The 13,758-nt window shown below is 45.3% G+C and overlaps 5 protein-coding genes across 5 annotated transcripts; 2 read left to right on the forward strand and 3 right to left on the reverse strand.

Annotated features, from left to right (window-relative positions):
* Positions 1–1,790: 1,790 nt before the first annotated feature.
* Positions 1,791–2,795, reverse strand: BKA67DRAFT_656143 (uncharacterized protein; the record flags this gene model as incomplete). Its single annotated transcript, XM_046106898.1, has 1 exon — positions 1,791–2,795. One exon carries the CDS (start codon positions 2,793–2,795, stop codon positions 1,791–1,793), a length of 1,005 nt encoding a protein of 334 aa, XP_045962139.1.
* Positions 2,796–6,692: 3,897 nt separating this feature from the next.
* On the forward strand, positions 6,693–8,106 carry BKA67DRAFT_556704 (uncharacterized protein). Its single transcript, XM_046102173.1, has 2 exons — positions 6,693–7,275; positions 7,328–8,106. The coding sequence occupies exons 1-2, from the start codon at positions 6,836–6,838 to the stop codon at positions 7,641–7,643; spliced, it is 756 nt and encodes a 251-aa protein (XP_045962140.1). The 5' UTR covers positions 6,693–6,835; the 3' UTR covers positions 7,644–8,106.
* Positions 8,107–8,426: 320 nt separating this feature from the next.
* On the reverse strand, positions 8,427–9,212 carry BKA67DRAFT_591121 (uncharacterized protein; the record flags this gene model as incomplete). Its single annotated transcript, XM_046104673.1, has 1 exon — positions 8,427–9,212. The coding sequence occupies one exon, from the start codon at positions 9,210–9,212 to the stop codon at positions 8,427–8,429; it is 786 nt and encodes a 261-aa protein (XP_045962141.1).
* Positions 9,213–10,052: 840 nt separating this feature from the next.
* BKA67DRAFT_556706 (uncharacterized protein) lies at positions 10,053–11,120 on the forward strand. Its single transcript, XM_046102174.1, has one exon. The coding sequence runs from the start codon at positions 10,534–10,536 to the stop codon at positions 11,038–11,040; it is 507 nt and encodes a 168-aa protein (XP_045962142.1). The 5' UTR covers positions 10,053–10,533; the 3' UTR covers positions 11,041–11,120.
* Positions 11,121–12,071: 951 nt separating this feature from the next.
* BKA67DRAFT_533091 (uncharacterized protein) lies at positions 12,072–13,459 on the reverse strand (the record flags this gene model as incomplete). The annotated part of the gene is made up of 3 exons (XM_046099651.1): positions 12,072–12,218; positions 12,249–12,371; positions 12,734–13,459. The coding sequence occupies 3 exons, from the start codon at positions 13,457–13,459 to the stop codon at positions 12,072–12,074; spliced, it is 996 nt and encodes a 331-aa protein (XP_045962143.1).
* Between the last annotated feature and the right edge of the window lie 299 nt (positions 13,460–13,758).

Consider the following 13,758-nt stretch of genomic DNA (forward strand, 5'->3'; position numbering starts at 1 on the left):
AGCAGCTTAGGGCTGAACTCATCCCCACACAGCCCATGCAGTCGCCGGGTCCCTTGCAGGAATTAATTTTTTAGTTCGTCACATACATAACGAGTTTGGGGCTGTGTGTAGGGCTAATTGCTCGTTGGCCTGCACGCGCGAGGGAGGAGCGTTTCCAAGGTACATCAGCTGAAGTAGCAACATGCCGAAGAACTCCCAAAGAGAACCAACAGAAGCTGAGCCCTGAAGCGTCCCTCGGGGTCACGAGTCATTTGTCGCTAATACTAGAGTGTTCTTCTAAGTGATCGCACTTCATGCTCGAAGTATTCGTTCGGGGCAAGAATAAGCCAGCGTCTCCCCAACATGAGTCTCTTCAGAGAGTTATCCTTCGTTTAGAGAAGACGCCCACTCTTCACCTTGTCATCAAATAGACTCTCCTTGATTTTCTCTGTCCAGTCCTCCAACCGTTCTGGGTTTATGCATATTTGATATGATCTTCCGTGTTCTCCTTTTCGCTGAAGGACCTTCGGATCCAACAGTTTAGTCCCCAATTAATGCGCCACGTTGTGTCTTGCCCCAAATGGCTATGATCTGTCGTTGCATGAAAGCCGAACTTTCAGTGCAAGGACACCGTAGCACAGCATGTTGCCCACTGGATTAGCAGATGTTGGCTGTAGGCCCATGATCATCATATTAGTTGCGGGTAGCATTTCGTTACATGTCCCAAATCGGCTTCTGCATGTTAACCGCTTGGCTTGATTAAAAATCAGTTCCGATAGGATGTAGCTTGGAACTAGATTTGCTGCATGTACCTACTCGGCACGACTCGAATCGTAAGAATATGTAGGAGAACGAGTGGTCCTTTATCCTAAAACAAAAAAAACAAATCAAAAACAAAAAAGTGGGGGAGAAGAAGAAACGGCATTGGTATCATATCCTAATCTCATACCTCGATGCAAAGGATAGTCCTTGTTGATATATTCCCAAAAAATTGTGTATCTAAGCGATATGATACAGTCTGTACCTAACTTGGACGCTCCCATTCCCATAGTTTATGTCGGCATCGAACTTCCCAGTGATGACGGGGAGCTGGCGTATTGGTGGTGTAGGAGAAGTAAAGAAACAGTTAGTTCGACCGGCACTTGTATAGGTCCTGCATAAGCCGCAGGTCATGCATTGTGTTAAAGAGGCGTGGTAATAACGCTGGCAGAGAGCTTGGTAGTTATTCTATTTCAAAATAGTATTCTACAGTTCTACCTAAATGTTATCCCGGGCATAGCTTTTGTATTGAGCTTTCTACGGGCAGAAATGGTGGGATCAAATTCACTTGGACGCTGTCTAGGTTTCTACCCAATAACTGGCACATCGTCCTCATTGAAGTACTCGCAAACGAACCATAGTGTGTCTCGATTGTAATTACCACTCAAAGTAAGCGATCGAACCGGCAGACTGGTACAATAATATGACAGAACTTTCCAACTGATAGTGTCTTCAGCGTTTTTCAGCTGAGAAAAGGACCGCTTGTCCTATGAAACCGCCGGCGCTGGCTGCAATGTTTGACCAGTACCTAATTCTTCAATTCAAACTTGGTTGGTAAAACCGTGGAAGCGGAATTCTGACTCCTGCTAGTCTCCGTTCAAGCAAATAAATGGCAATTCATCATTATGAGGGATCACTGGTTTGCAAAAGAAGATTAAAAAATCTTATATTTGAAATCCCAAACAAATCGGGAAGCAAGCCTTTCTAGATAGTCGAATATGCTTGAAACAAGACATATGACTCATTGCTTGAGCGGCAATGTAGAAACTAGGTTAGATCAGAGCGACTGCACCCAGGGCGATCAAACCCATGATAGGCTTGACAACACCAGCTGCGGCGGTGACAGCGATACCAGGAGTGGTAGTGGTAGGATAAACAGCACCAGTGCCAGTCGCCTCGCTAGTGCTATAAAGGGGAGGATTAGTCACTGAAGCCGTATTCGTACTGGACACAAGAGCCGTAGTTATGGTGCAAGGGCAGTCAGTGATGGTGAGGGTAGTTGCTGAGGAGACCGTGTAAGTCTGAGAGTTGACCACCAGAGTTGTGGGTGCCGGGCAGTAAGTCGTCAAAGCAGTGACAACCTCTGTGGTGTATGCGACAGATCCGTTGTTAGTGGAGCAAGCGGTAGGAGCCACAAAGCTGGGACTGTAAGGGTTGTATCCCAAGCAGGTGGCATATTCGGAAGCGCAAGTGGCTTTGTTGGAGTCGGGATTGGTTTGACAGGTGCTCAAAGCTTCTGCACATTTTTGCGCGCAGGCGTCCGGCGTGGCGCTTGAGTTAGAGGTAGCAGAAGCGGTAGGAGAAGTAGTGATTGAACAAGCAGTTGGTGTAACGAGCGACCCGCTGGCGTCGAATGGACTATAACCCAAGCATGTAGCATAGTCAGAAGCGCAGGCAGCGCGGTTGGCATCAGGTTGACCGCGGCAGGTATTGTAAGCGTCCGTGCACTCCTGTGAGCAGGTGTCTCTATTCCCTGTAGCAGATGCAGTAGCAGAGGCGGAAGAGGAATTGGAAGCGGAGGCGGAAACAGAGGCGGAAGCAGTGGCAGACGCAGTGATAGAGCAAGCGGTTGGGGTAACGAGTGATCCCTCAGAGTTGAAAGGGCTATAGCCTAGGCAAGTGGCATAGTTGGAAGCACAAGTGGAGAAATTGGCGTCTGGCTGTCCGCGGCAGGTGTTGTAAGCATTATAGCATGCATCGGAGCAGGTATCCCGCTTTGCAGCTGGAGAGGCAAGAGTGAAGCCGGCAAGACCAGCAAAAAGAAGGGTGTATTGCATTATAAAAGTTGGTAGAAATACTCTAGAATTAACGAAAGTACATTGAATTGTGTGCTTCTAGCGAAACATATCGTGCTGGAGGATCCAGCATATATATATTCCCTAAAAAAAAAAAAAAAGAATTAACCATCCACATGGCCTGTGGTATCGTATTGGAAATCTGAGCCTGTACCCCGTACTCCGACTCGAACTTGTTGCCAACAACGGAGCAAAGCATTGATGGTCGTGTTCTTAAATTACGAGCTGTTACTTATTCTAGGTTAGCGTGATTTAGACAGTCCAAGAGTTAGGTACAATTGGAGTCGAGACCATATTAGTTAACTTTAATGACCGTATTCCACAGGTGAAATCCATCATTGTATCAGTAGGAAATCCTGCTGAAACCATTATTTTCGATGCGGATCAGTTACGCCGTGTTCGTATTTAAGATGTTTGGTTTAGCACACTATCGAGACTTGCCTAACATACACGGAAGTCCCTCTGATCAGGTTTTCGACAATCATGTTCATTTTTCAGTGGACACCTGGCGGTAAAGGCTCCTTTGTGAATAGCAATCTAAAGGGCCTTGATTTTTGGAATTGAAATACACAAAATAAATTTGCGGCCTGACATTGACACTGCGAATAGAAATAGAGTTGGCGCTACGAATAAATGATAGTGGCCTGCCTTTACTCGAACGAGACAATCTTAACTAGGCAATGATGAGTCTTGACTAGACTTGACTCAACTAGCAGTGATGTCAATTGTCATGGAGCCAGAACGCCAGCTCGAAGTATCTAGGACTATCAGGTTGACTTAGCGTGCCATTTTAAAATAAAGGTTAGTGCCGGGAGTTGACTTGTGGGGGAGTTCCCAGGGTCTGTTAGAATCCGATTGGTGAAGCCTCTGAATCTGCATGCTGCTTGCTTGTACCTGCATCAAGATCTAACTATAATCGCGAGCTGCATTAGATTGTTTGGGTCAGAGACATGATGTCGCAAAGAAAGCTTACGTGTGATACCACACCGCATCATGTGCTCCAGAATGATTATCATTGCAGACTTAAAATTCACGTTAGCACCGTGATACCATAGGTTATATGCTTTGAGTTCTTATGCCATACGCCCACCTGTAATATCTGAATCGCTAACTTTACTCATCTTGAAGGAAGTACTACGCTCAAGAGCCTCTTTCAACCCGAAGCCCCTGAGACTATATATGTATATAGTGCTAGGGCGCCAGAGCTCGTATTTTTTTCTAGCGCCATCACTATTTGTTCGGCGCACTGTCTGTATTATGGCACCAAGCACTACCCCAGCCAGGTTGGACAAACTCGGATGGCCGTGAAAGCCGCTTGTAAAGTTCCAATAGGTAGTACAAAGTGACCAGATGGCCAGGGCATCCTAATATCAGGGCAGCCGAAGTACATAGAGAACAAGTAAATATGCTATATATGTGTAACTGTGATCACAATAGCGGCGTACACCTCCGTCCTATAGGGGCTACTGTATAGTTTCTAATCTAATGTTGGTGAAACTACAAAATTCTGAATCTTTCTGACCATCAATCTTTTCCTGGCTACGATAATGATTCTACTATTTGTCCGTCTGTACAATCGTGTACATGACTGTAGTATATCAGTATGTCAAATAGAAATTGGCAAAATGAAGACGACTAACCTTTTTCGCAAAAAGGAGTGGTCTTCGCTAAGGGGATTGCCTCAAAACATATGGCAGATATTTTCCAGGAACTGAAACGATGGAATCGTCAGGAGTAACCTTGTCATTAGCAAGCAATAGGCGGCCACTAACTGTAGGAATGATTTGGCGCCCTTTTGCCGTAGACATGTGTTCTTCTAAGTTGGTAATATCCAGTAATGCAAGCCCCTCTTCAATTAACCATGGTGAAACTCTAAGCCCTTGAAGGGACATCGTGTCTAGGCTTCCGCTGATTGCCCATTGATCCACTAGAAAAGTATGCCAACGGATCTCTACTTGGCTCTGTCTATGCCGGGTCCCGCAGTGAGAGGAGCGGATTTAATCGATGGTGTTACGTAGGTCACGTATGGGGTAGTTTGGTCCGAGAGTCATTGCGACTTGATCGAAAGAAGGAGAGACTATGTAGTTTCGCGCGTGGACTGCAAACACCTATGAGAGCATGGACTCTGTCATCCCAAGCGGCGCATTTGTTTTACAGGAACCTCCAAATGAGACAGGCGGGATTCGATACGCTTGACATCGATGTTAAAGCCTAGTTCGCAAGGGTTGATTAATCGCATACCAACCGAGAATTCTTTTGAACATGGTATACTTTGGGCTTTCCTGACATCCTAAGTACACTCTTGATGAAATTATCAGTAAAAAAAACTTGCTCAACAATGTATATGCTGAGGGATATTTCGTTCTAGAGACTATTACAGACCTCGAAGCGATGACGACCGCCTGGACTATCAAAATATGTTCGCACCATGGTTGCTGGAGAAGTTCGAGGGTGCTTTCACCTCCGACATGTTGATAAATGTCTAATACCTCCCGTTCCGCTAATCTCACCGCTTCTGCAACAAGTGGGCCTCGACAAACGAGGCGACGCAGTTGCTAATTCTAGATGGCGAATATTCTTAATGCCGGGCTCACTATGTATATTCAGGCCTGTCACTACTTCGCGGGTGTCTAAGCTGGGGTTGCGACTCGCATCAGTTTATAGGTATTAACTAATTCCTCATTAGAAAGCTGCCGTGAAGAAAAGACCAGCCACACCAGAGCAATCTTGGATGTTGGTTTGTCATAATTGTGTAACCTATTCAACATTTGGTTGTAGGCTTCATTTAGACCTTCAAGTGGCCTTTGAAGTTTATCATAGATTTTTGGTAGAGTGATCGGTAACTACAAGTTCTTCAGCGACTGAACTCGTAGGAACGCCGTTCAGAACCTATAATCAATAAGCTTAACGTACGTGTGAGGAGTTTTAGGACTGCCATATGTGCCGTCACTTTCGTCAGCGATATGCGATAGTTTGGCGCCTTGCATGGCTTGCGGTAGCCTGTGGAAGTAGTACATGAGATTAAATCTCGGATTGTGCAAATATATCGCTGCTGTTCAAAATCAGGCACTGTCAGCGTTATCAGATGGAACGATAATTTCCTCTAAGGCCTCAGAAAGCTCTTTAACCATCGGCAACCTATGGTCCAGCCTTTGGCTGCACATCTAATAGAGTGTTTGACTCACGGTCGGTATATGTGTGTGGCTGCACAGCTGCCTCAGAATGAACCGCAACAACATTGTAGCGTCTTGCCCGGAAGGATCACGAGACGTGCAGCAGAAATATGCGAAGGGCTTGGCAGCATCTTGCCCACACATTCCCCAGGAATGTTCGGTAGTCAGAGGAAACAAAACTATTTTGCTACAGCCCACTAACGCAACATGAGTCGACTCTTACAATACTGCGTGGGATTGAACCCACTGCCGCCATCGAGCCATTAAAGTTTCGAGTTCTCCCTACAACCAGCTCTGAAATAACTGGTTACTAAGAAAGCACGAACCAGAGTTCAATGCTTGATTTGTCGTGTTCCAAATAACTGACTGCCGGGGCCAGTTTTGTAACGATCGTCACTGCAACATGTTTTGTCCTTTCAGACGTTTTATTGACTTACTCCCGTGGTAAAGTCAAATGATCTTTTCAATTGGAATAGGGAATAGATTCACACCATGTAATGATATGGCGTTATTCTCCTATGTAATTTGCAGAACATGAGTGAATGTATGTTAACTTTAAGACTATAGAGTAGTCAAAGATTACTGAGCCCAGCCTCCCACAACGTAGCGCTTGAGGCGCCACGGCTTCGAACGGTTCGCAAGTGCTACAACTGCAAGCCTCATTGGTTGTGCCAACTTTCTCCATTCTAGAAGCTTCCGTTTTATTGATTAGGCCTTGGAAGCTATCCCTCTCATTCCCATACACATGGCCTTGTCCTACATTTATTGCGCATCATTCATTCTACTCTTCCCGGAGTCTTCCTCATACTTTGCAACTCAGCAAAAAACCACGAGGTAAAGGACTGCAGAATGGTAGAGCCTATTGGAATTACCGGAACGTCTATCACGATTGTCGGACTACTATATAACACCTGTCAAGCCGTCTGCAACATCATCAGCTCCTACAAGAAGGCCCCGAAGGAATACCAGGATTTAAGGATAGGATTCCAGAATCTTCAGGATGCGCTTGGATCTCTAAAGGAGTCGCTGTCAAGTGTTCAGAGTTCGACCCTATCTCCAGAACAACAGGATAGCTTGGCAGAAATAGAGCGGCCACTCGCAACCTGCAGCGTTGCTTGTGAAAGCTTCCAAGCAGAACTATCAAATGTGGCTTCACACTCCACCCAAGACCAAACTGCATTCTGGGATAGGCTCTGTCTTCGTTTCAACGAGAGTGACGTAGCCTTCCTACAAGACAAACTCATTTCGACAAAGGCCACCATCCTCGTTGCGTTGGGTGTGTTGAACTTGTCAGCTTCTGAAACCTCTGCACAATATTGATTTAGGATTAATATATCACAGGAGAACATCCACCGACAATCAAATCGCCTTCAGAGACTTTCAGGACTCTACTGTAGTGGCGATGAGTGAATTTTCCGGGAGAGTTGAGGCACTCAACCTCGCCATAAACTCACTTTCAGTAACGGGCGTGAGCATCACGCCGGAGGTTTTACGGGTAGTTCAACGAACTCTGGGCGAGCATGGAGATCTCTTGAAACAGTGCTTAACCTTTTGCGCAACTGCGCTCAATGGTGCTAATGCTGCAGTGCCTGGACGGCGAGTGAAGCATGCGAAAGCGGTGGAACATGCCCGGCAGATAGTTAGCGATCTAAACTAGGCCCTTCGTGATCTGGTTTGCCCTCGGTGGTGGTATAGGCTTCTGAAGCTAACAATGCATTTCAAGTGATTGGCAATATCAATTATTCCAGCATGGATTCAAACGCTTTCGATCTCTTGGCTGGTAAGTGACGGTAGGCATAGCTTTGGAAAAGCTAGAACAAGTTCGGGTATTCATCAAGCCTTACAATCAATCCAGTGATCCTTTGGTGTAATGGACCTGAATGTTGTTTGACGTTGATTGAGGCGAACACGATAGGACGTGTCTCCATTAGGCAGTTTGTCGACCGTGATTGATGGCCACTACTAACCTCACCATTAATTGAACATTTCAAGGCCGTGAGCGGATCAAAGAGCGACTCTTGAGCCATGTACTCGTATATAAAGCATAACATACATCCAAGACCATTGAGCCAAGTCCTCCCGGAAAGATGGTAGAATAAGAAAGCTAACCGATATAGAGGCTAGACTAGACTAGTCTAGGCTATATTTTGAGTCATCTCATATTCAATAGAAAGGGTAGATTTTGTCGCTACACTTTGTCCAGTATTTTAGAGGCAAGTGATCATATATTGACATAGTATCCTATAACTCCTATCTCGGTTAAAGAGTTTATGCTAATTATAATGAATTTTGTGAAGACGACCTAATGATGGCATAAATTTGATACCTAAAATCAAATCCAATGTCCACTTCATACAATTTGTACAATTTATCGTTATACCCATGTACTTGTTTCCAACTTCAATAGAAGAATCAAGTCTTGACTGCTGCGGGGGCGTGTTTAGGCGGCCCCTTCGCCGTTGTCTCTCTTGCCCTGTGCCTGCGGCGCCTTTTCCTCTCCAGCCATAGTACTGCGTTTATAACCATTGCTTGCTAGAATTCTCGTGCGATGCATATTGTGCCTGCGATGCGCTCCCGGTACCGTCTTCACAGCTATGTAGAAGTTGTCCCCGGTTTGAGCGATTGCATGCACGACAACATCTTCTCCATAGGGCCACTCCTCGCACCCGCCAAGGTCATTGCGTTCTTCGTATTGAGCAAAGTCATTGTTATCAGAGAGCTCGGCAAGCTGTCGTTTTGCCGCAAGAATGGCATCGGAGCGGCGGGCGTAAACACCCTCGACCTCACTCTGCTGGGCAATACCGGAGCGATCTTTGACCAAATCGATGGTGGTTTGCACTACGTAGTGGAGATGACTGGATCCATTGGGCAATTGAAGCTGGTGATTAAGCCCCTCGGGAAGCTTCTCGTCGTTAGATGTAGTGTCAATATTCACCATGACCTCTGTACCGTTCGCTGCTTTGGCCCACACTATGGTGCCATCACCATGCTGCCAATTCTCTGTAACTGCGGTACGAAGCTCAAAATTTGCGAAGTCATCAGGTTGATAGCCCAAGTCGTGCAATGCATTCCGAGCATATTCCTTGGCAGTGCTGAGATCAGTATGAGTTGCTAGCGGGCAGACTGTGAAAGGCGCTCCTGAGGTGTAGGCGTCGACATAGTGAAGGATTGTGTGATAGAGCTGCTCAGGAACCTCTGTAAAACTGCTAATTGCTATCTCGGCCATCTCACTGCTCTGAGTGCGAGTGCGACTATTACAGTCTTGAGGTCCTAAATAAAGATCTAGTAATGGCAAGAACGGTGACATTACACAGCAGTGGAACCATCGCTTGGTATTGTACTTTTTCTCTTCGCATCAATGAGGCTCATGAACATTATATGCATCACCTCATATCGCATGTCATCGGCAGCAGCCAGGTCCGCGGGCGTATCCGATGGCACGACATGTCGTTGGATGGACTGTCACTTTCTAGACTGTTAGAGCGATGCGACCGTATTAGCTCACTTTCCACTTTTAAGGCTGATGGTGGCAAACGCCGAGAACTTACTGTCAGGCTGGAGGGCGTTGACGACCGATTCGACTTGCTGGGAGCGGAGTGATGTTGACGCTTGTATTTAACTTTGTGACGGAGTGTTTATTAGCGGCGGTTAGCAGCCAGTTATAATGCCCTAGGTTGGAACATCGGCCAACATCTCACCACATCCCAACCTTGAGAATGGTAGAACATTTTAACTTCAGCTTATATAATTGGTTAGGATATCGGATGTTTTTCAACGTTTCGCCCGAACATGGTAACCGGACCATTCTTCCTGCATGTGTTAAAGGATAGTTGTTACTAATCTGGAATCATATTCATATGACATAAGGACCGTGATTCACACGATGGTAGAACGTTCTTATGATGCAATGTCCTAGCAAAACAGACTCACCAGTACGTGAAATTTGAGCTAGCTTGCATAAATAGCATGCTGTAGCATTTGATGCTAGCACCAAACGGCAAGGGGTTATATGTAGATTGATGGATATGAGATGGGTGCATTGATGTCCTACACAACGCAGTTAAAGGTAAAATACTGAAGGTTACCCTACGTTTTGATTAAGATTGGCATCGGCAATCAGGCCACCAACACCACCCACCCAAGAGGGACCACGAAAGGCAAGTTCCAGTGGGGACATAGCTGAAGGTCCGGGAAAACTAGCATTCCATCCTTCCAGAATGCTGAATTCATTATGTCATGTCGAAACCTTGTCCCTCTACGAATAGCATCCAATGGAGCTGAGTACAAGCGGATGAGCTAAACTGAATCTTGTTCCTCCTTGACAAGTCTAAGTTTTCTACAAGGAAGAAGTTTCAAAAACGGGTGCGCAAGCCCGAATTTCTGTGATGAGATACCAATCTCATCTATCATTGTTGACTACTCCCGAAAAGGCACGAAAAGATACCCCACATCAATTCTTGTGTTGTGTTTCCTGTCCATTCTGAATCTCGATTCTGGATCTTGCTCATGGGAAATCTGTACCAAACCCAGTATATTAGTCTCCAAGCATGCCAAAGATTTTCAATCCTACTCCTCATCTTCAAATCTTCACACGGCAGCAATTCATGCAAGCCGTCTCTGCCAGAAAGTTTCGCAAATTACCGGACGCCATTACTTCAATGCATGTAGCCAATCTATATCGCTACGGCACCATCGGAGGAGCTAGGGTCTGCTTTTCAAAGTCTCTGGGCCCTTCTGAATGGCTGAAAGGTGGTCAGCTGTACAGAAGCTCATTCCAAATCAGAAACAATGCACATAAAGTTCCGCCAGAAAACGAAACAATTGTGGCTGGTAAAAAAGCAAAGGTCGATGCGCACGCGCCCAAAGAAAACGACACGATTCAACTGCCGGCAGGCGATGCACAGATTAGACCAACCGAGTCGGAGGAGGATATTAGAGCTGATCGGGCCGAAGACCCATTACGAACGAAGACCACCATACCGGCAGAGAGCGCTACCAGAAAGAGGGAGGGCACGGAGAAGGCGGAAGTCAACATTTCGAACAACAGAAAATAACTGGTGCTGGTGTAGAAGATGAGCAAAGTGATAACGAGACGTAATTTATCAGAAGCAATAATCAAACGCCTGCGAGACCATGCTTTTATACGAAACTGAATGTCTAATGTTTGGAAGTGATTATGGGGTCATTTGTACACACTCCCGTCTTCAAGTTGTGAACTCAAGTTAATGTTACCTTTGTGAGCAGTGACAGAAGCTGCTGCACTCTGACCGCTGCAGCTGTCGATTGATGGGGGGCTACTGTTTAATCTTGGATATGTTACGCTCTTGAGTAAACTATGTCGTCCGCAACGAAAAGTCACGATATACTTCAACGAACTGCCTGTGGACGTACGACATAAGCGAGTTCTGCACTTGATGTAAACCTCTTCAAATATTTTGGAGAAATGTAAATTCCCCGAGTTCTGGGGTATTTTCCTTCAAATTATAGGGCAATTAAACAGTTGTGGCGCTAAACAATGGTTTGATATCCTAGCCTTTCTCTGTGCAGTGGTTTTCCAAGTTCAGAGTATGAAATCGCTCAAACTCATTGCTCTTCAGAGCGTTCAGGGAGTCGACACTTGATTAAATTGGTCCTAAATTCTATATGATTTCTCCTTGGGGTGTTTGTCGACAGTTATCATAGTTGTTTGTCCATTTCTCACTTTTCTGAAAGGTGGTAACCCCTGACGAATAGAGTTCCTCGTACCGTCGACGCGTATTGTAACTGCCAGCTCTATTGACTTGGTATAATTCTGTAGGTGCCGAGTGGATGCCATGATGTTGCGACTGTACAAGCTCATTTAATGTGTATAGATCCAGACAAATAAATGATCGAACTCAACAATATATGCATTGGATACTGTAAAATACACAAACATGCTGGATAAACCGTATTTCCTCGCGCATCCAACATCCCTGAGTCCAAAAGTGCGATGCTCGATAAAGGAAGATCGCCTTCCTCTGATTGTTGGCACGTAGTGCTGGCAATAGCTTCATCAATAAACATATAACAATACCTCGCTATAGTTTGTTGCCTTGCTCCTGCTTCACCGCATGCATCTATTACTATGTTTTATCCCCTTAACATAATAAGTGGCCCCCTTCTTCATCGCGCCCTTGGTTGCCTTGGCCCGGTCACTTTTGCCACGAGACTTTTGGATATCGAGAGTATGTGGGGCGAGGACCACTCCTTCCTGGTGCATAAATTGCCGTCTCAAACATACATGGGCAGAAAAATCAAAGGTAGAACGCAAAGTGTCTAAGGAGGAAAGTAGTTTTGTGCGTGAAGTGTAGACACTCGAGGCTCCGATTTCGTTTAGAAGTATAATAATAATATTCTTACAACGCTGGCGTTAATCAGAGTGTTTTATACTTAAACGGAAGGAGTTATAAACACATAGCCAAAAGATATAAGTATTGCGCTTTATAAAACTTTTCCCGCAGGTTTTCTGTAAAGTTAAGCAGGCCAATTCCTACAAAAGACTTCTAGCTGAAGAAATAAATGTACACACAAGTAATTAGCTACTTGTTAAGGTTTGCAATCAAATTAATCACTCCCTGAGTATCTGTACTTGCGCCACGCCAGGTATGTTTGGCGGCAAACAGAGCAGATTTGTACACTTTGATAAACTCTGATACCAAATTAGATTGTGTATAAGCCAGGTGGAAATGCTTAAAATCTTCCCCTGGCAGCCGCGACCCATCGTACCTCTCTCGGCTTATATTCCTTTATAAGACTAACCACAGAAAAAGTACCATCGTGGCTCAATGCGTACGCAAGAACGTTATCTTCCCTGGTACATTCTGACTCATGGAGGGGCAGCTCTTCGTAGTGAGCAAAAGAAGTCCGGGTCATTGTGTTGTCTATGGGCAGTAGTATAGTTGAAGCATATTCTTTGGCATCCTCGAAATTTTGGAATGTTCCTTCGATAGTCGTGCTTCTGATTTCCTCGTCAAGACACCTGACTATTGTCAGCAAGACGTGCCAAAGCTGCTTTTCAACGAGGCAGCTGTTTTGGTTGCTCGTCAGAGCTCGGCTATTTGCCGATGTGCATATGTGCACCTGGAACTCAAAGCCTTCAAGAGTAATAGCCAGCAAGCCCAGAGTCTTCCCGCTTGTTATACAGTTATCTCGCCTGATTGAATCAATATTGATGAACGAGACTTTGAAGTGGTCGGGGTCGTAGCCGGCGTCCACGAAACAAGTCCGGGCGGCAGTTTCGGCGGCAGAAAAAGACGTATAAGTGCCGACAACATGGGTGGATTTGACAAGGTTACAAGGAGACGTGTTAAGGTAGCATAATTGCAGAACAACATGATACAAATACATTGGCGAGAAGTTCTCAGCTTTTTTATCTTGATTGCTTGGACCAGACCATATCTCAGCGGCACGGTCTTGATTATGAGAAGAAACATCCTGCGGTAATGTAGCCATTTTTGAGACTTAGCTTCTTAATAAATAGACCAAAAAGTCATAGAAATAACCAATCCTTGTAAGTTCATATAATCAGTTCGGGGTATGTATGAATCTACCACAAGCTTCCAATGCCATGTATTTATGCAAATATTCCCTTCTGACATCCTCTGTTATCAGGTTATCATTTACAGATTACTTGTGCCATAGGATGATGATGGGCAGTTTTCCTGTCCCACTGATAGGGGCACAACTTTAGCTCAAATCGTAAATAAGTCGAAGTTTGCGCATCAACCACCAATACCTACCAAAGTGTGTCT

Source organism: Truncatella angustata (assembly GCF_020726525.1).
Source record: "Truncatella angustata strain MPI-SDFR-AT-0073 chromosome Unknown BKA67scaffold_2, whole genome shotgun sequence".
Taxonomy (NCBI): domain Eukaryota; kingdom Fungi; phylum Ascomycota; class Sordariomycetes; order Amphisphaeriales; family Sporocadaceae; genus Truncatella; species Truncatella angustata.

Coding starts and splice junctions, on each gene's coding strand:
- BKA67DRAFT_556704 (XM_046102173.1), top strand. CDS start 6,836: ATGGTAGAGCCTATTGGAATTACCGGAACGTCTATCACGATTGTCGGA. Junction 7,276..7,327: donor GCGTTGGGTGTGTTGAACTT/GTCAGCTTCTGA, acceptor AATATATCACAG/GAGAACATCCACCGACAATC.
- BKA67DRAFT_556706 (XM_046102174.1), top strand. CDS start 10,534: ATGCCAAAGATTTTCAATCCTACTCCTCATCTTCAAATCTTCACACGG.